Consider the following 22,727-nt stretch of genomic DNA (forward strand, 5'->3'; position numbering starts at 1 on the left):
GAAGAGACACATAGGCAGAGGGAGAAGCAGGCTCCCAGTGGGGAGCCTGACGTGGGACTGGATCCCGGTACCAGGATCACGCCCTGAGCCAGAGGCAGATGTCAACTGCTGAGCCACCCAGCTGTCCCTGTTTGCTAAAGATTTATTTATTTATTTGAGAGAGAGAGAGAGAGTGAGAAAGAGTCCTAGCAGATTCAGCGCTGAGCATGGAGCCTGATGTAGGGCTCCATTTCATGACCCTGAGATCACGACCTGAGCCAAAACCAAGAATCGTACTGTGCCACACAGGTGTCCCTATACATATATGTTTTTAAAGATTTATTTATTTTAGAGAGAGTTAGAGGGTGAGTGGGTAGAGGGGCACTCAGAGGGGGAGAATGTTTGAAACAGATTCCCTGCTGACCATGGAGCTCAGACATGGGGCTTGACTCCACAACCCATGAGATCATGACCTGAGTTGAAACCAAGAGTCTGACACCCAACTGACTGAGCCACCCAGGTGCTCCTATTTTATTTTATTTTTAATTGAAATATAGTTGACATACAATGTTACATTAGTTTCAGGTGTACAACATAGCAACTCTATACTGGAGTCTCTTTCATAAGGCACACGAATCTCATTCATGAGGGCTCTGCCTTCATGACCTGATCACCTCCTAAAGTCCTTACCTCCTTATACCATCACTTTGGGGGGTAGGATTTCAACACATGATTTTGGGGAGACGCAAACATTCAGACCATAGCATATAGATCAATGTGTGTATATGGGGATTAGTAGACATACATATATTTCACAACTCTGTCTGCAGAGAGCACCTAGAAGAAAGGACATGGCAAGCAATGAGCATGCCCAGCTCCAGATCTCGGTTTCTGAGCACTATGCTTTAACCAATTGAGCTAACTGGCCTTCACCAAGAAAATTTCCAACATTGAAGAAAATTCTGTTGGACAGCACTGGTCTAGAACCCGGCTACCCAATAAGTGTGTTATAAAGATATTTTTAATCTTCATCTTTGGGTGAGAAAAACAGTCTAGAGAGGTTGTGTTATTATCCCAAGGTCACACAGCCAGGAATCAGCCTAGTAGGGATCTGAACCCACGATTGTTTTGCTGCAAAGCACATGCTATTCCCTTTCTTAAGAGCCAGGAGCTTCCTGGCTACGCAGAGAGGCACAGGGCTCTTCTGTGCTCCTACACATCTTCCAGTCCTGAGCTTATACCCAACTGTGAAGAAGGTGTGGAGAGCTTCACGTAAGGATTGTTGCCCAAGGCATTGAGGGATCTAGGGTCAGTCCTGATTGCATCTCGGATCCCCTGGCTGTTCCACCTTTGGTAAGTCTCTCTGCCTCTCTGGGTCTCAGCTGCATCTCTGTAAAATGAAGAAACTGGTCCTGTGGCTCGAGGGTTGGAGATGGCAAGCAGGGGGCCTGGTGACCGGGCACAGTCTTCAGATCCTGCCCGTCTCTGAGGCAGGCCAGCACGAGATGTGGGGCGGAGGTGGAAGCGCTTTGGCCTGACCTACACTAACAGCAGCTCCTGCTTCGTGAACCGCCACCTACGAAAACGCTGAGGCTCAGAGACGTGAAGGCACTTGGCCCAGGCTACGTAACAGGGAACGCCGAGAAGTGGGACTCGAACCTGAGACTCTGCGGTCCCGCGCGCGTGCCGCGCAACCGGGGTCGGGACCCCCAGGAGTCACAGGGAGGCGGCTCCCGGTGAGGTAGTGACCTCCCCGTCCCCGGGGGTGTGCAAGCCGGCGCCGCGCCACGAACGGAGGCCGGCGGCCGGGGCCCGGGGCGAGCCCGCAGAGCCTCTCGCAGGCCCCCTCCGCCTCCCGCGGCGGCCCCGGCCCAGGCGCGAGCGCGGCGCCACCCGGGCGGGGCGGGGGCTGCTATTTCTGTCCGGTGAGCGCAGCCCGCGCGGGGGAGGGGGAGGGGGAGGGGGCGCCCGCGCCGCCATATTCGCTCCCGCCGGCGGCCCCGCGGGCGCAGCCACCATGAGCACCGCCGCCTTCCACATCTCCAGCCTCCTGGAGAAGATGACGTCCAGCGACAAGGACTTCAGGTGCGCCCCGCCGCCGCCCCCGCTCCCGCCCCCCCCCCCCGGGGCCGCGGGCTCCTGCGCCCCCGCCGCGCCGCCCCGGCCCCTCGGCTCCCGGCCTCGCCCCCGCCCCCCGCCCCCCCGCGCCCCGCGTCGCCCCCCGCCCCCCTGCGCCCCGCGTCGCCCCCCCCGCGCCCCGCGTCGCCCCCCGCCCCCCTGCGCCCCGCGTCGCCCCCCCCGCGCCCCGCGTCGCCCTCCGCCCCCCTGCGCCCCGCGTCGCCCCCCCCGCGCCCCGCCTCGCCCCCCGCCACCCTGCGCCCCGCGTCGCCCCCCCCGCGCCCCGCCTCGCCCCCCGCCACCCTGCGCCCCGCGTCGCCCCCCCCGCGCCCCGCCTCGCCCCCCCCGCGCCCCGCCGCGCCCCGCGTCGCCCCCCCCGCGCCCCGCGTCGCCCCCCCCCGCGCCCCGCCTCGCCCCCCGCCCCCCTGCGCCCCGCCTCGCCCCCCGCCTCGCCCCCCCCGCGCCCCGCGTCCCGCGTCGCCCCCTGCCCCCCTGCGCCCCGCGTCGCCCCCCCCGCGCCCCGCCTCGCCCCCCGCCACCCTGCGCCCCGCGTCGCCCCCCCCGCGCCCCGCCTCGCCCCCCGCCCCCCTGCGCCCCGCGTCGCCCCCCCCCCGCGCCCCGCGGCCGCCCGGGTCCCCGCCTCCCACCGGAGCCCCCGCCTCCTGCGACCCCGCCGCGCCGGCCCGGCCGCCTTGTGCAGCCCCGGCCCCTCGGCTCCCGGCCTCGCCCCCCGCCCCCCTGCGCCCCGCCTCGCCCCCCCCCGCCCCCCTGCGCCCCGCCTCGCCCCCCCCTGCGCCCCGCGGCCGCCCGGTCCCCGCCTCCTTTGCCCCCCGCCGCGCCGGCCCGGCCCCCACGTGCGGCCCCTGCCCCTCGGCGCGGCCGACCCCACCCCCTCGCCCCCGCGCTCCTCCCGCCCCCCCTGCGCCCCGCGTCGCCCCCCTGCGCCCCCTGCCGCCGCCCTGCGCGCCTGCCGCGGTGGGCTCCTCGGCCCCGCCTCAGTTTGCCGGGTCGGAGCCCCAGCCCCGGCCGCTCCCCTCCCCGCCTCCCTCTGCCTTCCCTCTCTCCCCTGGCCCAGGCCCCGCACCCCAACCCGCGGTGAAGCCCTCGGCCCCCCTTGGGGATCCCAGCGCCCGCCCCTTCTTCCCGGCGCTGGAACCCAGCCCCTCCCCGGGCCCACGACCCCGACACCGCTACCCGCGGCGCCCTCTGCACCCTCAGCTCCGCCCTCTCCTCAAAGTCACCTCCGGCCTCCAGCCTGCGCTCGGTCGGGACACCTTCCCCCCTCCCTTCCTCTCCCCCGCCCTCCCCTGGAGGGGCTGCGCTGAGCGGCTTTTCAGGCACCGGTAGGCTGTGGTTGGGGTGGGGGCTTTTAGCTTTTGGGTACCACTCCCCTTCTCTTTGTTCGCCTCTGAGCCACACCCGAACAGAGCTGGAAAGGATGGAGGAAACCTCCCCTCCAACCCTGTCATCCTCAGGGGGAGACTGAGGCCTGGGGTTTGAGGGGTGTGTGGGGCAGCGATGGGATTGGCTCTGGTCACACCGCCAGCTCTGGCCCCTGGGAGCCCACAGAAACCAACATAGCCCCCTTACTAAACATTCTGGCACTTCATCCCCAGTTCACAGATGGGGAAAGCAAGGCTCAGAGTCACCGAGGGGCCAGTTGCAGTCACAGAGCTATGACGTGGAGGATGTGGGGTCTGAATCTAGGCCAGTCTTAACACACAGGGGCTGAGATCTTAGCAAGACCATCTGAGCCAGCCCTCTGACAGGTGAGATTGAGGCTCCCCCCTCCTGGTCCTCAGCACCCCTGGGGAGCCTCTAGGAGAGCTTTAGAACCACTGCACTGGATTCAGATCCCGCCCCCAACCACCTACTGTTCGTGTTTCTGTAAGATGGGCTCCTAAGAGAACGGGCCTCAGAGGGTTGGTGCGAGTTTGAAAAGAGGTAATACAAGTGTGATGCTTAGATCAGCGGCTGGCACCAGATAGGTGCTTAATAAATTGACACTTTCTGTTCCATGCACATCAGAAATCTGCTCTGCCCTCTTCCCCATTCCTTACTACAATCCCTCACCCCTCTTTCCTTTCCTCCTTCCACCTGGGTAGCTCCTACTCATTTGTCACCTCTTTGGGATGCCTCCTGACATCCAGGCGGGGTTGGGCACCTCCCTGTTTCTTTTCTTTTCTTTTCTTTTCTTTTCTTTTCTTTTCTTTTCTTTTCTTTTCTTTTCTTTTCTTTTCTTTTCCTTTCTTTTCTTTCTTTCTTTCTTGATTTTATTTATTTATTCGTGAGAGACACAGAGAGAGAGGCAGACACATAGGCAGAGGGAGAAGCAGGGTCCCCGTGGGGAGCCCGATGTGGGACTCGATCCTGGGACTCTGGGATCATGACCTGAGTCGAAGGCAGGCGCTCAACCACTGAGCCACCCAGGCATCCCCCACCTCATATTTCTAACTGCATTTAACTTCTAGCCCTGAGATCCTCAGAACCCCAGCAGCAGAACTGTGTGCTTCCTTTTTTGCATCCCAGAGCCTGTTCTGGGTACACAGGAGGTGCTCAGTGAGTGTTTTCTGGCTGCCAGGTTCCCTGCTGTGCAGTCTTATTCAGTCTACCCAGCTGCTGGGGTGCTAGTGATTGTCCTTCCTGTTCTCCAGAGGCTCGGAGAGGTGAAGTGACTTGCCCAAGGTCACATAGCCAGCTAGTGGCTGAGGGGATTTGCACCCCTGTCTCTTGGTCCCCAGGTCCAAGTCTCCAGAAGAGGGAGTTGGTCCTGCCAACTAGAGCCTGAGCAGCCCTTTCAGCCTGCTCTGCTGGAGAACACTTAAAACCACCCCAAGCATATGAGAATGGTATCTATTTTTAAAGTCCAAATACCAGGAAGGCTGGGTCCTGCTGACCAACTGTCCAGGTGCCCACGTGGCTAAGTGTTTCAGCTGAGTTGCCTCTAGGGTTTCTCTGGAATGAAACTGAAACCATGCCCTCTGGCTTCTGGAGGCAGGTGGTGACTGCAAGTGGGGGTCCCAGGTAGGGTCAAGAAAGCCGTTGATCCCTGCTGTCCCTCTGTGGGTAGGAGGCTGCTCAGTTCCCACTCAAGACTCCAGCAACCATATGGATAAATGAGGGCTCTCGGAGGAATTCCGAAATCATTTTTCAAAAACACAGTAGTAATTGTTGAGAAACCAGGAGACCTGATTGGTGTGCTGAGTCTCCTCCCAACTTACTGTGTGACCTTGGGCAGTTCCTGCAGCCCCTCTGGGCCTGGTTTCCCCATCTGCCTCATGGTAAGACCTGGTTGTCCTATTGAAATCTCCCAAAGATATTATGAGGTGGGGCAAAGAAAATTCTCATTTCATAGGTGGAAAACTGAGACTCAGAGAGGTGTCAGTTGCCCAAGATCACCCAGTTCATAAGTGGCAAGACCTATATATTTACTGAAAGCCAAACTTCAGGGGCGTCTGGGTGGCTCAGTCGATTAAGCATCAGACTCTTGATTTCGGCTCAGGTCACGATCTCAGGGTCACGGGATGGAGCTTTGTGTCAGGTTCTGCGCTGTGTGTGGAGTCTGATTGAGATTCTCTCTCCCTCTCCCCTTCCGCCCCTCTCCCTTCTCGTACTCTCTCTCTAAAATAAATAAATAAATCTTAAGAAAAAAAAAGCCAAACTTAGTGCTCAAGTTCTTGTCTACCAAATTACATGCTTTGCTGTAATTGCCCCCACTGCCACCACCACGTACAGAGGCATAATACAGCTTTCTTTCTCTGAGAGCTGGTTATTTGCAGGAACTCGGGGGTGTCTGAAATGCTGAGGCATATCTCAGAAGAGCTGGTTTCTGAGTTTGGGTTTCCACAGCTGCTTGGCTGTTAAGGGCTGGCTCTTCCCTTGCCTTTCCTCCTGCCCTCACCCTACCTTCCAGGCCCTCTCCAGACCTGTTCTTTGCTGGGTCTGGAGTCCCAGGGATGAACCTGATGGGCCCCTGTGAGTTCATATGCTAATAAGGAGACACACTGCTAACCAAGCTGACAATGCACTTTGAAGAGTGTTCTGATGAGGAATGCAGAGTGCTCTGAGAGAATCTTATCCAGGGGAACCAGATGTGATTAGAGAGTGTGGGTTGGGGGTAGGGCAGGGTGGTCAGAAGAGTCATTCCTGAGGCTAGGACATTTGAGCTGGGTCCTTGACAATTGAATAGGAGTTCAACAGAGAAGAAAGACAGTGACAGGAAGCTCATTTGGTCAAAGGAACACATTACCAGACCGAGCTGGGTCTCCATGAACTGCAGCAGAAATGCAGTTTAGAGACCCTGCCTGCTGTCTCAGAATGTCCCTGCAGCTGGGCAGACCTAGGCCATGGCCTGGCTCAGATGCAAACCTCCTCCTTCACCTTACCTTGGCTGCTTCTCCTGTGATGACCAGGCCCAGAGGTGGGCACAGTCAGCCCCCATTCCCTCCTGACCTCCAGCCCAGTCTCCTTCCTTCTCTCAGCAGCATGAGGCTAATCCCAGCTGTTAAAAATAAACAGCAGTGACATCGACAAGTGCCCTCTTAGTACCAGGGTGCTTGGGTCTCCCCATGACATCAAGCAGCAGGTCTGAGCTTGCAGAGATGAGACTGGACTCCTGACTGTGCTCGACTTTGCCACAGGAGGCTTGGGAGGAGCTGGTAGGGTTCTTGTTAGTAGAGCGAGGTCAAGCCCAAAAGCAAGGCTGGTATGAGGAGGCAGGGTGGCCTGGTGGGTCAGCAAAACCTGGAGGCTTCCTCTGGGGCTGTCACTCTCTGGCCCTAACTTTGCCGTATCTCTCCTTGCTGCTCCAGCATTCCCCTCTGGTCTCTCCTCTCAAGTCCCTACAGGACCCAGTGAATGGGTGCAGTGGGCCTCATGGGAACCTACTCAATTGGAGATAGTATCCTACCTGCTGAGGGCAGCCATGCTTTGACCAGCCAGTTATTGTCACCAGGGGATGTTGGCCCAGTTGTATTCAAAGACTATTTTCAGGGCACCTGGGTGGCTCAGTCGGTTAAACGTCTGCCTTCAGGTCATGATCCTGGGGTCCTGGGATCGAGCCCCATGTTGGGTTCCCTGCTCAGTGGGGAGCCTACTTCTTCCCCCTCTGCCTTTCCCCCATCGTTTGCACTCTCTTTCAAATAAATAAAATATTTTTTAAAAATTCTATTTTCAAGAGAATCTGGGAATTAGAACTTTTACATCAACTTTCCCAGTTTCTAAATGTTGATAAATTGAATTTTTGAAAAACACCTGCAAGGTGGGCACAGCTGAGGGCTGCCAGTTTAAGGCTGCTCTGCCCTCAATCTTGGCAGGAACCATCATGCTCCTGCAGCCCTAGCTCATGGCCTTCCTGTTCATAATCCCACCGCAATTTCAATCCTCAGGACATGGATCAAGCCACATGGGTCTGGCCACCTGTCATGGGCAGCACTTGGCTCTGATGACCACCTCAGGGTCAGGGAGCCATGGTTGGGGACTGGTCAGCTGTTGACATCAGTGTCTAAGTTATGCTTGTGGCCCATCAGCATGGCCGAGGGCAGGAGTTCTCAGGGTATGGTCCTTGCCCCTCAGGAACTTGTTAGAAATGCAAATTCTAGGGCCCCTGGCTCAGATCTGATTCCAGAAACCTTGGGGGTGGGGCCCAGCAATGTCTAATAAACCCTGTAGGTGATTCTGATGCCACCTACAGTTTGGTGGCAAACCAAACTGGTCTAACCACTGGTCTTTAACCACTGTTCTTTAACCACTTTAACCACTGGTCTAAAGGCAGGGACTGAATGGGTTCTCTAAGGTAGGGGTGGCTAGTCCCACTCCACCTGTCTGGTAGAGAGGTGTCTATTCGACCTTCTAGCATGGATAAGAGGTGAATGACGTAACGTGCCATTATAATAATGGTGGTGCTACTTATGGAGTGCTCACTGTATGCTCAGCGCATTACATATATTATTTTAACTTCTGTGCAACCCCCCACACAGGTGCTGTTCTCATCCCCATTTTTCTGACAAGTAAATGAAGGCTCAGAGAGGTGAAGCGACTTGCCCAAGTTGGCATTTCCATAAGTGGTAGAAGCAGGAGCCACCAAACTCAAAGGCTCAGCCTTTAGCCAGTGTGCTGTATTACTCCTAGCCTGCCACGATGTGGCAGTTGGTATCTCACATGTGGGTCTCTTGGTGGTGGCCCGATCGCACCTCCAGCCCAGATAATCTACTTGCTCTTGAATCTTTGTATCAAGGTCTGCTTCTGGGGGAATTCTAAGATACTGCCCAAAATACAGGAGCCCAGTAGCTGCTCAATAATCCTCCTCTGCCCTCCTGCCCAGGTTCATGGCCACCAGTGACCTGATGTCGGAGCTGCAGAAGGACTCCATCCAGTTGGACGAAGACAGTGAGCGCAAAGTGGTGAAGATGCTGCTCAGACTCCTGGAGGACAAGAACGGTGAAGTGCAGAACCTGGCCGTCAAGTGGTGAGTGTTGGCCTTGGTGGGGACGGGGCAAGGCCAGGTGTGAGAGGACCCCAGGGGCCCCTGCCCCTTTGGGGTGCAGTGTCTGAGAGAGTAGCTGCTGAGCAGCTCTTGAAGCCCCAGAGGAGTTAGACAGTGCCCTGGTCTGGATCCGTTCAGAAGTAGACCCAGTCACAGGGATGCAAGTATAAGTTTGGGAAGTGATCTCAAAGAGCTCCAGTAGGAAAATTGAGCAATGAGATAGGGAAGGAAGACAGCCAATGACATGTGAAACATCAAGCAAGTTACTGCTGTGGGCAAGTGGAGCTTAACCCTACTGGGGACCTTTGGGGCACAGTGTAGGACATGGCTTGTGGAGTGTTCCACCTGCAGGCTGCCAGTCTGGTTGAGGGCTGCTCCCAGGGTAGGATGGAAGGTTATGTATTCATGACCCCCCTCCAGCCAGAGAAAGCCTTCAGGTGCAGATGCAGGTGCTGGTAGCTGGAAGGTCATGCTGGTGTGCAAAAGGAGTGGTGAGGGCTGAAGGGATGGAGGGCCCCAAAAGCCTTTGCTCTAGATACCATGAGGTTACCATGAGGTTGCAGTCCTAAGACCTTGGCCAGTTACCTTTAGAGCTAAAAAGGCAAGATGAGGGATGCTTGGGTGGCTCAGTTGGTTAAGCATCTGCCTTAGGCTGAAGTCATGGTCTCAGGATCCTGGGACCACCCCCCGCAACATGTCTGGGCTCCCCACTCAGTGGAGAGTCTGCCCCCACTCATGCATGTGGTCTCTCTCATAAATAAATAAATAAATAAATAAATAAATAAATAAATAAATAAATAAATATATTTTTAAGGATTCTATCCATCTATTCATGAGAGACACACAGAGAGAGGCAGAGACATAGGCAGAGGGAGAAACAGACCCCCTGAGGGGAGCTTGATGCAGGACTCGATCCCAAGACCCCAGGATCATGACCTGAGCCAAAGGCAGATGCTGAACCACTGAGCCACCTAGGTGCCCCAGTAAATAAAATTTTTAAAAAAAAATTTATTTGAGAGAGAGAAAGAGCATGAATGGGGGGAGGTGCAAAGGGAGAGAGAGAAGCAGACTACTGAGCGGTGCCCAATACAACACAGGGCTCCATGGAGCTCAGTCTGATCCCAGAACCCCAAGATCATGACCTGAGCTGAGGGCAGACACTAAACTGACTGAGCTACCCATGCACCCCAATAAATAAAATCGTAAATAAATAAATAAATAAATAAATAAATAAATAAGCAAGGTGAGGTATGTGCAGGGCACACCTGTGGGAGGCTAGAGGACTGAGGAATGGCAGGGGTCAACATTCAACAGAATTGGGGCATTGCCTGTGGAACAGTACTCTGTAAGCTGGGCCCAGGCATTCTGGGCCGTCTTAATGAATTTTGACTTGATCCTAAGAGCAGAGGGAATTCAGTAGAGTTTTATGCAGGGATGTGACATGGTCATGTTTGTAGTCTGGAAGCATCTCTCTGGCCATGCAGTAGAGCTAGAGTAGATGGCGATTTTCCCCTAACATAACCAATAGTATGGTAGTATGTGTTCTAGTATGTAATTGGAACATTGACTGAAGTGATAATAAAGTCATGAGATGCCTGCACTAAACGTAGGTTCACTGTGGGTGCTGTGGCAATTGGAGGTAGAGGCAGGTATGGATGTTGGAGGCTCAGCTACCACAAGCAGCACTGTGGTGCTGATTATCTTTTCTTTTTTTTCAAGATTTTATTTATTTATTCATGAAAAACACAGAGAGAGAGAGGCAGAGACATAGGCAGAGGAAGAAGCAGGCTCCCTGTGGGGAGCCTGATGCAGGACTTATCCCAGGACCCCAGGATCATGACCTGAGCCTAAGGCAAATGCTCAACCACTGAGCCACCCAGACATCCTGGTGCTGATTTTCTGAATTAGTGATGAGATTTTCTGAAACAGTGAACATCTCATGGTAGTTTGCCAGAAAACAAAGTACAATCTTCCTTCAATTTACATGATAGTTACATTCTTGGAAAATTTAGAGTATAATAAAATAGTGTAAAAAGTACTTTGTTTTTACGTGTAAATTGAAATTAGATTTTGGATTCAGATAATTATGGAAAGATTTTTTTTTCCTATGTGAATCCCAAGACATGGAACATTTTGTTTTGCAATATTGTCTTTTCCAGCACCATGCACATTCCCGCCCCCAAATAAAAGCCAGAAGTGACATCTTATTATTTATGACCAAAAAAGGCCTCCATAAATTTCCAGAACTCTCCTGAGGGCACTACACACCACTCAGGAACTATAAGAGGTAGAAAGGGGGACCCCATGAGTACTTAGAAGAGTTGATGGAAAAAAACCTTCTAAAGAGAGCCATAGATTGCAAACTGGGATGCATTGTGGTTCCTTGCTCTGTATTTCCCACCAGGGATTCAGACTCAGGAGCAGGAGGGGTGGAGAGGAGTCTGAGGAGAGCAGATAAGAAGGTAGCACCTGGGAATCTGCATTCTAATGCACACCGACATCTCAGAACCTTAACTGCATGTTAGAATCACCTAGGGAATTAGAAACAAAAAACAAAATTCCCAATGTCCAGGCCACACCTGAAAACCAATTAACTCAGAGTCTCTGGGGCTAGCACCCAGGTAATGGCAATGCACAATTAAGGCTGAGAACTACTGTGTCTAGTATAGCTATTTTTAAGCTTTAATGTAGATTCAGATCATCTGGGGCCTTTGTTGAACTGCAGATTCTGGTTTGGTAGCTCTAGGGTAGGACATGAGATTCTGCATTTCTGACAAGTTCCAGGTGATACTGGTGATACTCATGAAGCAGATATGTGACTAAAATAAGAAGTTCTCAAAGTGTGGTCCCTGGACCACCAGTATCAGCATCTACTGAGAACTTGCTAGAAATTTAAATTCTTAGGCCTTCTGAATCTGAAAATCTGGGGTGGGGCCCAGAGGTTTGTTCTAACAAGCCCTCCAAGAGGATTCTGGTACATGTTCAAGTTTGAGAACCAAGGCTCTTGGGCATTCCTTGGTTTCCAGCTGAGGTTACTGGGATCAAGGGTTTGGCCATATACTGACATGCAAAACCCAGGAGGAGGTGCAGGTTTGAGAGGTGCCAGGAATGCTGTTGGCAGAGCCACCTCTCTTTCTAGCAAAATAGAGAGTCCCCTGTCCACATGGCGCCTTTTCCTCAGCACATGTGGGTTCCATGGGCCTGAGGAGACCTAAGGAGCATCATGACTCAAGCTGAGCCTGGGGCTTTTGGACACCCTCCTTCCCTCCCTGCTCAGCCTGGGTCCTCTGGTGGGCAAAGTGAAGGAGTACCAGGTGGAGACCATCGTGGATGCCCTCTGTGCCAACATGCGGTCTGATAAGGAGCAGCTCCGAGACATCGCTGGCATTGGCCTCAAGACTGTCCTGTCGGAGCTCCCCCCTGCAGCCACAGGTACCCGGGTCCCAGGGATTAGGCACTATCATTATTTGTGCTACTTTATGATTAAAGAAACGGGCTCAGAGAGGTGAAGGGACATACCTAAGGCCAGCCGGCTAGTAAGTGGCAGAGAATTCAGACCCAGATCGCTTTAAGTTCAAGGCTCTGTGCCAGGAATGCTTGAGTTGTAAGTAACAAAATCTAATTAATGATAGCTTGAAAGAGTACAGGGTTGCTTTCCTCGTATAATTCCAGAGGGATCAGCCATTCCATTTTTGCAGCAATTCATTTAGCAGCTCCATTAGGACAGGGGTGAGGTCTCTGCTTATGCTTTTTGTCCTTTATAAGAAAAGCACATATTTCCCCAGAAGCTGTCAGAAGACTTCTACCTATATATTTCACTGGCCCCTGCTAGCAGCAAGGGAGTCTAGGACAGGAGCTTTTCCTGCCTCCCTAGTAAGAAGGTGGAAGGCAGAGGGACTGGGTGTGGGCTGAGTCAGCCATCAGTTCTTCGGTCTCTTGATCTGTCCAGTTCAGATGTACTCTGGGTCATACCTTGGGCCACTTGAGACCAGGGCCAGCTGGATTCTCAGGGATGTAGGCTCAGAAGTATTATGAGAGCAGAGGCTGACCACAGGTGGAGGCCAGCCCTATGGCCTCACTGTGCCATCCTTGTGCTCTGTATAGGCTCTGGCCTGGCTACCAATGTGTGCCGGAAGATCACCGGCCAGCTCACCAGTGCCATCGCCCAGCAAGAGGACGTGGCTGTGCAGTTGGAAGCCCTGGACATCCTCTCTGACATGCTGAGCAGGTAGGGGAGGCCCACCCTAGGCAAGGAGGACTGAGGGTGGGCGACAAGGGGACAGAGAGGGATTCAAATCCTCAGAGCCAGCATTTAATGCACAGCAGGCTCTGTGCTTGGCGCTCCTTGATTGTCCTGGCAGCCCTGTGAAGGAGAAATCCTTCATCATAATTCTATCATCTCAGAGTCCTACCCAAGCCCTTCCCACTTAACAATAAATAGCAAAACCTGGGGTGTGAATTCAGGTCTCTCCAAGCCCCAAAGCCTGTAGGTGTTCATCCTGTCCTTCACCCTCTTCTTTCTCTTTTTCTTCTTTTGGGCTAGTATAGCTGGGCCTTGCTTTAAATTGCACTGGACATTTTAAAACCATTCATTCAACCTCCCAAGATTTGAACACCTGTTCTGTGACCCAGAAAAATATCAGGTGCTGAACTGGTGCTGGGAATATGAAATTGGATGGGTCTTGGGCCCTCCTAGGGAGGAGCTCACAGATACATAATCTAAGTGGAATAAGAATAACAAAAAGAACAGAGCCTTTAGGAGCTCAGAGGAGCAGCTGGGGGTAGGGAACCTTCCTAGATAGGGTCCTGCTAGCTAAGCCTTCAAGGATGGGCAGGACTTGGCCAGGTTGGGTAGGCATGGGGGTGACATTGGAGGGAGAGAATACCCTCAGCCCAGAAGATACAGGCTGGGGAAGACATGGATCCTGGGGGTTGTGTGAGACAGTGTGGCGCTAGATTGTAATGTGGAGAGATGAGGCCAAGGGCTGGGCAAGAACTGAGGGTGGGTGGCTAAAGATTACACTGAATGTGTGAGGAGTGGGGATGGGGTTCAGGGCAGGGGTCCAGGAATGCCTTGTGTCTCTCTGTGTGTATCAGACTCCTCTTCCTATCTGCAGTATGCATGGTAGATGGGAGGGGATGAATGGTCAGGGACACTGCTTAGGAAGCTTCTGGAGGCAGAAACTCAGGTTCTATTTAGGAGATAGACTCCACAGGACTTGGGAGTGGGTGAAGGGCAAAGACTCAAAGATGACCCCAGGGTCTGGCTTTACTAACCGGGGACACAGACACGGGGCCATTGGCTGTGCTGGGGTGCACTCTGGAGGCAGGAGCAGGGGCGTGGGGAGGAAGGTGATGGATTCATTGGATGGGGCATGTTGAATCTGAGGTATCTGGGAGGCACCCAGTCCACCAAAGACTCCATGAGGGCAGGCTCCAGGGTCAGTCTAATCTCACTGGAGCTTCCAGTGCAGGCCCTGTGACATAGCAGGGGAACAAAGAAAGAGATGAAATCCAGGAGAGAGCTGGGCTGGATATGGGAGAGCCATTGAAGGAGTTTAGGCAGAGGGTTGACCAGGTCAGAGGTCAGTGAGACCACTGTGGTCTCAGTGAAGGGAATAGACTAACAGGGCGTGTGTGTGTGTGTGTGTGTGTGTGTGTGTATAGAGTGTGCCTAGCAAAACCCAGACTCCCAGGAAATCAGCCCCACGTCCCATTACCATCAGGCCAGGTTCCAGGCTGGCAACCTGGAAGTCTGGATTCAAGTCCTGGCCTTGTATTTCTTGGCTGAGTGGTCTTGAGAAAGTCCCTTCTCTGCTGCTTTCTTGTGTGTAATAATAAATAATTACTTCACACAGTTGCAGGGGACCTTTCGATTTACCAAGAGTTGGGTTGTCATAATTCCGGGGTGGAGCCCTGGAGAGGATGGGGAGAAGAGAGGTGCCTGGCCCAGGCTGCCCGCTGGGTGGGTAGGCCCCGTCCGACATCCCCTCCGACTCCCCAGGCTGGGCGCCCCTCTGGGTGCCTTCCACGCCAGCCTCCTGCACTGCCTGCTGCCGCAGCTCAGCAGCCCACGCCTGGCCGTGCGCAAGCGGGCAGTCGGGGCCCTCGGCCACCTGGCGGCTGCCTGCAACACTGACCTCTTCGTGGAGCTCGCGGACCACCTGCTGGATCGGCTGCCAGGCCCGCGTGCGCCCACCAGCCCTGCCGCCGTCCGCACTCTGATCCAGTGTTTGGGTAGCGTAGGCCGGCAGGCTGGCCACCGGCTCGGTAAGGGGGTGTCGCGCCTCTGCAAGGGGTTGGTGACAAGGTGGGTGGCGCTGGGGGCAGACGGGTGGGGCGTGAGCGTCAGCCACCTCCCAGGTAAGGGGACGTGGCCTGACACACCTGAAAGCGGGACGTGGAGTTGGAGAGGCAGTGGGTGGGCTCTGAGTGTGACGTTTTTCTGAACCTGAACTACCTATTCTGAGGTTCACAGATAATTATAAATCATGCCACCAAACTTAAATACAGTATGTTCTATCCTCTTACTTTGACAGATACACTTTAATAACAACCCATAAGCCAGGTTTGGGTTTTTACAAATTTTTATTGGAACATAACGTACATATAATAAACTGCACTGTTTAAAGTGCACAGGTAAAGTGTGTTTTGACCTTTGTGTACACCTGTGAAACTACTACAGCAATCAAGATACAGAACATTTCCATCACCCCCCAAAAGTTTCCTTGTGCCCCTTTGCCTACCTGTACCTACCCTATGCTAGGACTTAAGCAGAGCTCTTTATATGCATCATGTCTTAACCCAAGTCTGCCTGGTAGGCATTGTTATCACTGCTGGAAAGAGAAGAGTATATGGAGGTCCTAGAACTGTGGTGGTGTGTCTGAGGTCACATAGCTCCTGAGTGGCAGAGACAAGGCTAGAACCTTAACATCTGCTTGATTCTGAAGCCACCAAGTTGAGTTTGCAGTGGTCAGGGCTGCAGGTGCAGGGACAGGGTGGGTGCTGTGGGCTGAGGGAGCCTGGAAAAGGGTCTGGCCTGCCCTTAGTGATATACCTGGCCCCACAGGGGCCCACCTGGACCGCCTGGTGCCCCTGGTGGAGGAGTTCTGCAACCTGGATGATGATGAGCTGCGGGAGTCCTGCCTCCAAGCTTTTGAGGCCTTCCTGAGGAAGTAAGTGCAGTACCAGGAGACAGGGGCCCATGGTTTCTTTGGGAAGTTGTTGGGGAAATGAGGGTCCCAGGGGACTGGCCTCAAAGCAGTAAGATCTCAGGACTTAGCAGTGGGCCCACTCCCCTCTCTTGCCTGTCCAGCAGAGCCTCCCTCATCCTGCCCTACAGGTGCCCCAAGGAGATGGGTCCTCATGTGCCCAACGTGACCAGCCTCTGCCTCCAGTACATGAAACATGACCCCAACTATAATTATGACAGTGACGGGGATGAGGAGCAGATGGAGACAGAAGATAATGAATTCAGTGAGCAAGGTGGGTGGCCAACTTCGTCATTGAGGCTGGAAGGCAGAAATGGGTGCAGCTTTTTTTTTTAATATATATTTTTATTTTATTATTTATTCACAAGAGACACACAGAGAGAGAAAGAGGCAGAGACACAGGCAGAGGGAGAAGCAGGCTCCATGCAGGGAGCCCGATGCGGGACTCGATCCCAGGACTTTGGGATTATGCCCTGGGCCAAAGGCAGGTGCTAAACTGCTGAGTCACCCAGGGATCCCAAGGGTGCAGCTTTCCTGGGATACTCCCTTACCCCCCACCCCCAGCCAAAGACAGAGCCACATCTGGCACCCCCATCCTGATCGTTTTTTTTTTTTAATATTTTTTTATATATTTATTAGAGAGAGAGAGAGAATGAGCAATGGGCAAGGGCAGAGGGAGAGGGACCAGCAGACTCCCCGCTGAGCAGGGAGCCTGCTGTGGGGCCTGATCCGAGGACCCTGGGATCATGACCTGAGCCAAAGACAGATGCTTAACTGACTGAGCCACTCAGTACTGCCTCCCCACCCCATCCTGATCTTTTTTTTTTTTTTTCACCCTCATCCTGATCTTAACTTCTCCTCAGTCTTCAGCCCTGCCGTCTATAATCTGGGTTCCCCAAGGTCTCCACCCTGTGCCTAGGTCATGGTAATGATCATGGTAATTTATTGAACATCTACTGGTTTCCTGAGCATTCTCATTTCGTGCTTCTTCCAATAACCTTAGAAAACCAGGTGCTTGTTATCCCCGTATTTCAGACTAGGAAACCCAGACTTAGAGATTTGCCTGAGATAACACAACTAGAAAGTGGCAAAACTGGGACTTGGGGCCCTCACCTCTATGCTGCCATCTCTATGCCTGTTTAGTAATGGCTTCCGAGAGATGATGCTTTAACCCAGCAGAGTGAAGCTCTGCTGGTGGAATGATAGGTACTGACAGGGAAAGAGATACCTGGATGGAGAATGGATGCAGTGGCATCCTTCCTTTCTGTGGGCATGGTCCTACCTGTCACTCAGACTGATGACCCTGGGCCCTAGAAGCAGGACATTGATGGAGGAGAGGGACTTTGAGCCTGATGGGAATACTCAGAATAAGTTGGGATGTTAGGGGCAGCCCGGGTGGCTCAGCAGTTTAGCGCCGCCTTCAGCCCAGGGCCTGATCCTGGAGACCCGGGATTGAGTCCCACGTCAGGCTCCCTGCATGGAGCCTGCTTCTCCCTCTGCCTGTGTCTCTGTCTCTCTCTGTGTCTCTCTCTCTCTCTCTCTCTCTCTCCCTGTGTCTTTCATGATTGAATAAATAAATAAAAATCTTTATAAAAAAATGGGATGTTAGGAGATGAGATCAGAGAGGTGTGTTGGGGTCTTGAATGCCTAGTCAGGGAGAATGAGCATTTTCTTGTCAGTAGCCTGGAGCTATGGATGTTCCTCCCTGGGTGGCATAGGGTGGAGGTAACAAAGAACAGTCCATCAGAGGACATCTGCTCTGGCATCTGCTCTGGACCATCTACATGGCCCCCTATGGCTTCTCCAGATGCCAGTTCTCTGGAAGTCTGAGTCATCTACAGAGTGACATGGGTAGAAAGAACGCACTAGCCTCTGCGGCTGTGCCTGATGGTGTTCCTAGTTGGGACCATCCCCCTCTTGGTCCCTTGTGTGTCTCCCCAGATATATGGGTGGGCCTCGTGGGCCTGAATCTCAGTTCTGTTGTTTTCTACCTGTGTGTCCTCAGGAGAGTGTTGCTCTCTCTGAGTATTATTCTTGTCATCTATAAAATGAGGCTCAAGGCACTCCCTATCTAGGGTGTGATGAAGACTTGATAAGCTCCATCCTCTCAGGGGAGCTTAGAAAGTAGAAAGCCACACAAGTGCAGCTTTCCCTTGTTAATAGTCTTGCTTGGAAGCCAGAATCAGGGCTTGAGAGGCTGGGGGTGGAGGGAGGGAAGAGGCCAAACGGAGGCCTGTCACCTCTCCCTTCTGGAATCCCAGTAAGTGAAACATCACACAGTCAGTTCTGACCAAAGGGTGGGTTTTGTGCCCCAAATGGATTCTTTGAAATCCTCACTGACAACTTGGAAATTAGCTTTGTCCCTGATGCAGGCAAAACAGTGAAGGGACTGGAGCAAAGGGAGGATCCTGGTTTAACTCCAGTTATATCCCTGCTCATGTAACTTGGGGTGAGCTATTCCCCCCAGTTTCCACACCTCTACAGAGGAAAATAAGCCTTATCTCACAAGGTGATTGTGAGGCTCAAGTGAGGTTGTGGATCTGAAGTGCTTGGCATCACCCCTAGCACATAGGTGTTCATTAAATGGCAGGTAACATTCCTAATAGCCTATAAATAATCACTGAAGGTTGAAACAGGCTTGGCTCCCTCCTCCGTACCCCATTTCTTGTCACTTCCCCTTCCTGGGATATAGCCTGGGTGGGACCAGGCTGCAGTGCGCAAGGCTCCATGGGTGTCCTGTTCCCACCCCAGAGAGTGAGGATGAATACAGTGATGATGATGACATGAGCTGGAAGGTGCGCCGGGCAGCGGCCAAGTGCATAGCAGCCTTAATTGGCTCTCGGCCTGACCTGCTGCCTGACTTCCACTGCACCCTGGCGCCTGCGCTCATCCGCCGCTTCAAGGAACGTGAGGAGAATGTCAAGGCTGATGTCTTCGGGGCTTACATTGTGCTGTTGCGGCAGACGCGACCTCCAAAGGGGTGGCTGGAGTCTATGGAGGAGCCCACCCAAACAGGCAGCAACCTCCATATGCTACGTGGCCAGGTAGGCATGCCTCCTCCTGTTTCCCATTCTTGCTCCCTGACTCATTACTCACCGTCTCACCTGCCCACTCTCTCTTCTGTCCACCTTCTTATCCTTCCACTGCCCCACCATCTGTCCACCCATGGAAGTGTGTGCGCTGAGCACCGTGCCTGACTCTGTATTGGGGGCTAAAGTACCGTGGGGAGCAGGGCAGATGAAGTCCCAGTCCCTGGACCACACAGGCTAGGGGCAGATAGACAACACAAATAGGATTCCTAGTCTTCTGAGAAGGAGTTTCAGTTTTATTCTAAGAGCCTAGAAGCCACACAGGAAGGGAATTACAGGATCCCATTCCCATTTGAAGGAGCTCACTCTGGCTGCTGTATGGGGAATGAACCAAAGCAGGGCGGGAAGGAATAGCTTCTGGAGGCCAGCAGGAAGCCCTTGTAGTTGTCCAAGTGGAAGAGGTGTGCTGTGGGCTGTGAGTAGGAAAAAGAGGAATGGTCAGACTGGAGGGGTAGCTTCTGGGTCTTGCTGACGGATTGGATGTGGAGGGCGAGGGAGAGGAAGGTGTCATGTGAGTTCCGGGTTCTGGCTAAAGCCTGAAACTGTAGTTCCTTGACATAGTAGAGGAGGGAAGTTCTGTTCTAGACATTCATGTTGGAGGTCCTTGGATGCTCACGTTGGGAGGTCCAGCGGGTGGTTAGCAGCCGAGTCTGATGTTGGAGATGTAGGCTGGAAGTCTTGGTTTCACTGGAATCTGCAGCCCCTGGGGAATAGATGGGCTCATCTAGGGAGACAATCTAGCCAGAGAAGGGAAGGGGCCTCTGTACTTCCCCCTCATGGAGTGTAGGGGTGAGAGCCAGACTGCCTTGGGTGGTCTTGAGCAACTCACTTAATCTCTGATCTATTCCCCATCTGTAAAGAGGGCCCAGGAATAGTACCTACTGCAGAGGGTCCACGTATGGAATCAGGTGCCTGCTATGGAGCGTGTCATGGAAAGCTTGGGATGGAGTGGTCCTCCTACACCAGGGGGGCTTCCATGGGCATATGCCTGGCTAGGCAAAGCCCCCCAGTACCGGGTGGGTCAACCAGGTTTCCTGGGTGGTCACTGATCGCCTTCAAACTGCCCACAGGTGCCTCTTGTGATCAAGGCCCTGCAGCGGCAGCTTAAGGATCGGAGTGTCAGGGCCCGCCAGGGCTGCTTCAGCCTCCTCACTGAGCTGGCGGGTGTCCTCCCTGGCAGCCTGGGAGAGCACATGCCTGTGCTGGTAGCAGGTAGGATGGACTGCAACCAGGTACTTGCTGCCTGGGCTCTTCTAGAACCCAGACCCCAGGGCTCTAGCCCCCCATGGGTGCCCCAGCTCAGCAACCTATGGTGGCTTGCCACTGCCAACAGTGAGAACAAAGCTGGGGTACTGGCCCTACTTCCTGGTTTCAGAGGGCTTTCCTGACCTTGCGTCCCTCAGCCCTGGCCAAGCTCTGGCCTTTCAGAATCTGCAGCCTAGGAGCCTAGGGGTCTGGGTCCAGCTCAGATGCCTGCAGGTACTCTACCCCCATTTGTAGGGACTGCCTGTGGCCCTGTAACCTTTGCATCCACCCCACAGGCATTGTCTTCTCTCTGGCGGACCGTTCCAGCTCTTCCACTATCCGGATGGACGCCCTGGCCTTCCTACAGGGTCTGCTGGGCACAGAGCCAGCTGAGGCCTTCCACTCACACCTGCCAACTCTCCTGCCACCTGTGATGGCCTGTGTGGCTGACCCTTTCTACAAGATCGCGGCGGAGGCCCTGCTGGTGCTCCAGGAGCTCGTGCGGGCCTTGTGGCCACTGGACAGGCCTCGGACACTGGACCCTGAACCATATGTTGGAGAGATGTCTGCAGCCACCCTGGCACGACTCCGTGCCACTGACCTGGACCAGGAGGTGAAGGAGCGTGCCATTGCTTGCATGGGCCACCTCATGGCCCACCTGGGGGACCGGCTGGGGGTTGACCTAGAGCCATCACTCTTGCTCCTCCTGGACCGCCTGCGGAATGAGATCACCCGGCTGCCTGCTGTCAAAGCACTGACGCTGGTGGCCGTGTCCCCATTGCAGCTAGACCTACAGCCCATCGTGGCTGAGGCACTGCCCATTCTGGCCTCGTTCCTTCGAAAGAACCAGCGGGCCCTGCGGCTGGCCACACTGGCTGCCCTGGACGCCCTGGCCCAGAGCCAGGGACTTAGCCTCCCGCCGTGTGCCGTGCAGGCTGTGCTGGCCGAGCTGCCTGCCCTGGTCAGTGAGAGCGACATGCATGTGGCCCAGCTGGCTGTGGACTTCCTTGCCACAGTGACCCATGCCCAGCCGGCCTCTTTGGCCAAGGTCAGCGGCCCTGTGCTCTCAGAGCTGCTGCGGTTGCTGCGCTCGCCCCTGTTGCCAGCAAGCGTGCTGGTGGCAGCTGAAGGCTTCCTGCAGGCCCTGGTGGGGACCCGCCCCCCTTGTGTGGACTACGAGGAGCTCATCAGCATGCTCACAGCACCTGTTTATGACCAGGCTGCGGATGGCGGGCCAGGCTTACATAAGCAGGTGTTCCACTCTTTGGCTCGGTGTGTGGCAGCCCTCGCGGCTGCCTGTCCCCAGGAGGCGGCAGGCACAGCAAACCGGCTGGTCTGTGATGCCAGGTCACCGCACTCAAGCACAGGGGTCAAGGTCCTGGCGTTCTTGTCCCTGGCTGAGGTGGGCCAGGTGGCCGGACCAGGCCCCCAGCGGGAGCTGAAAGCAGTGCTCCTGGAAGCCTTGGGGTCCCCCAGTGAGGATGTGAGGGCAGCCGCGTCCTATGCGCTGGGTCGCGTGGGTGCTGGGAACCTGCCCGACTTCCTGCCCTTCCTACTGGGGCAGATCGAGGCCGAGCCCCGGCGGCAGTACCTGCTGCTGCACTCACTCAGGGAGGCTCTGGGGGCCGCCCAGCCCGACAGCCTGAAGCCCTATGCTGAGGACATCTGGGCCCTGCTCTTCCAGCGCTGTGAGGGCGCCGAGGAGGGCACCCGGGGGGTGGTGGCTGAGTGCATCGGCAAGCTGGTCCTCGTGAACCCTCCATTCCTTCTGCCCCGATTCCGGAAACAGCTTGCTGCAGGTAGGGGCACAGGTCTGGGCAAAGGCAGTCCACATCGGAAGTAGGCAGTTTGCATTTGAGCAGCTCACTCAGAGTGAGCTAATTCAAGCAACTGGGTCTGAGACGCACGGTGTGGGTGAGGTAAAGGCGGAGGAGCCATTAAAAACAGTGTTTCCTGAGACTTGCAGGCTCCTCCTGGGAGACTCTGGAATGGAGGAGACAGACTTTTTAAAATGTCCCCTCAAAAAATAAGCTTTTTTGTGATGCCACTTTTGTACTCTTTGCTATGGACAGCAGCCTCATGCTCTGGGCAAGTTAATAAAAGCAGTTCTCTGCCTGAAGACTGCAGCTCCCTTGGGCTAGTTTGAGCCAGGAGCAAATGTTAGTGTATACTAGACGGGGTGCTATATTCCTTGGGTTTGGGGAAGGTTCAGCAAAAACCAGGGGCAGGTTTTGTGTGGCCAGGTAAGGGCATGTCAGGGTATTCCGAAGCTCAGGGAGGAAGAAGACAGATGGGTAGGACTGTGGGGCTCCTGGGCAAGTGAAAGCCTCTGAGAAAGAAAGGCCTCCAGGTCTTGAGCTGGTCATCTGGTCCCCGGATAGGGTCGGTGGGTGTAGTCATTGATAGAATGTGGGCAAAGTGCTTGGTAGAGTACATGGTATGTAATTAATACTGAGTAACTGCTATCATTGCTATGTTAGTGATTATAGTTAAGCCGTTACTAGATGCCAAGTTTAAAAGAAGCAGCTCTGGTGCACCTGGGTGGCTCAACGGTTGAGGGTCTGCCTTTGGCTCAGGGAGTGATCCTGGGGTCCTGGGTTC

At 54.5% G+C, this 22,727-nt stretch overlaps 1 protein-coding gene across 1 annotated transcript in view; it reads left to right on the forward strand.

The window, feature by feature from the left end:
• Positions 1-1,620: 1,620 nt before the first annotated feature.
• The window catches only part of CAND2 (cullin associated and neddylation dissociated 2 (putative)), a 33,369-nt gene continuing 12,262 nt past the window's right edge, over positions 1,621-22,727 (forward strand). The window contains exons 1-10 of the mRNA XM_041762212.1: positions 1,621-2,064; positions 8,420-8,563; positions 11,859-12,013; positions 12,686-12,809; positions 14,586-14,851; positions 15,651-15,756; positions 15,924-16,066; positions 18,544-18,836; positions 19,952-20,093; positions 20,423-21,925. Coding sequence (XP_041618146.1) covers positions 1,997-2,064; positions 8,420-8,563; positions 11,859-12,013; positions 12,686-12,809; positions 14,586-14,851; positions 15,651-15,756; positions 15,924-16,066; positions 18,544-18,836; positions 19,952-20,093; positions 20,423-21,925 — 2,944 coding nt within the window. The 5' untranslated portion in view covers positions 1,621-1,996. The remainder of the gene's footprint in view (positions 2,065-8,419; positions 8,564-11,858; positions 12,014-12,685; positions 12,810-14,585; positions 14,852-15,650; positions 15,757-15,923; positions 16,067-18,543; positions 18,837-19,951; positions 20,094-20,422; positions 21,926-22,727) is intronic.

The sequence above is a fragment of the Vulpes lagopus genome, chromosome 7, assembly GCF_018345385.1.
Source record: "Vulpes lagopus strain Blue_001 chromosome 7, ASM1834538v1, whole genome shotgun sequence".
NCBI classification, from domain to species: Eukaryota; Metazoa; Chordata; class Mammalia; order Carnivora; family Canidae; genus Vulpes; species Vulpes lagopus.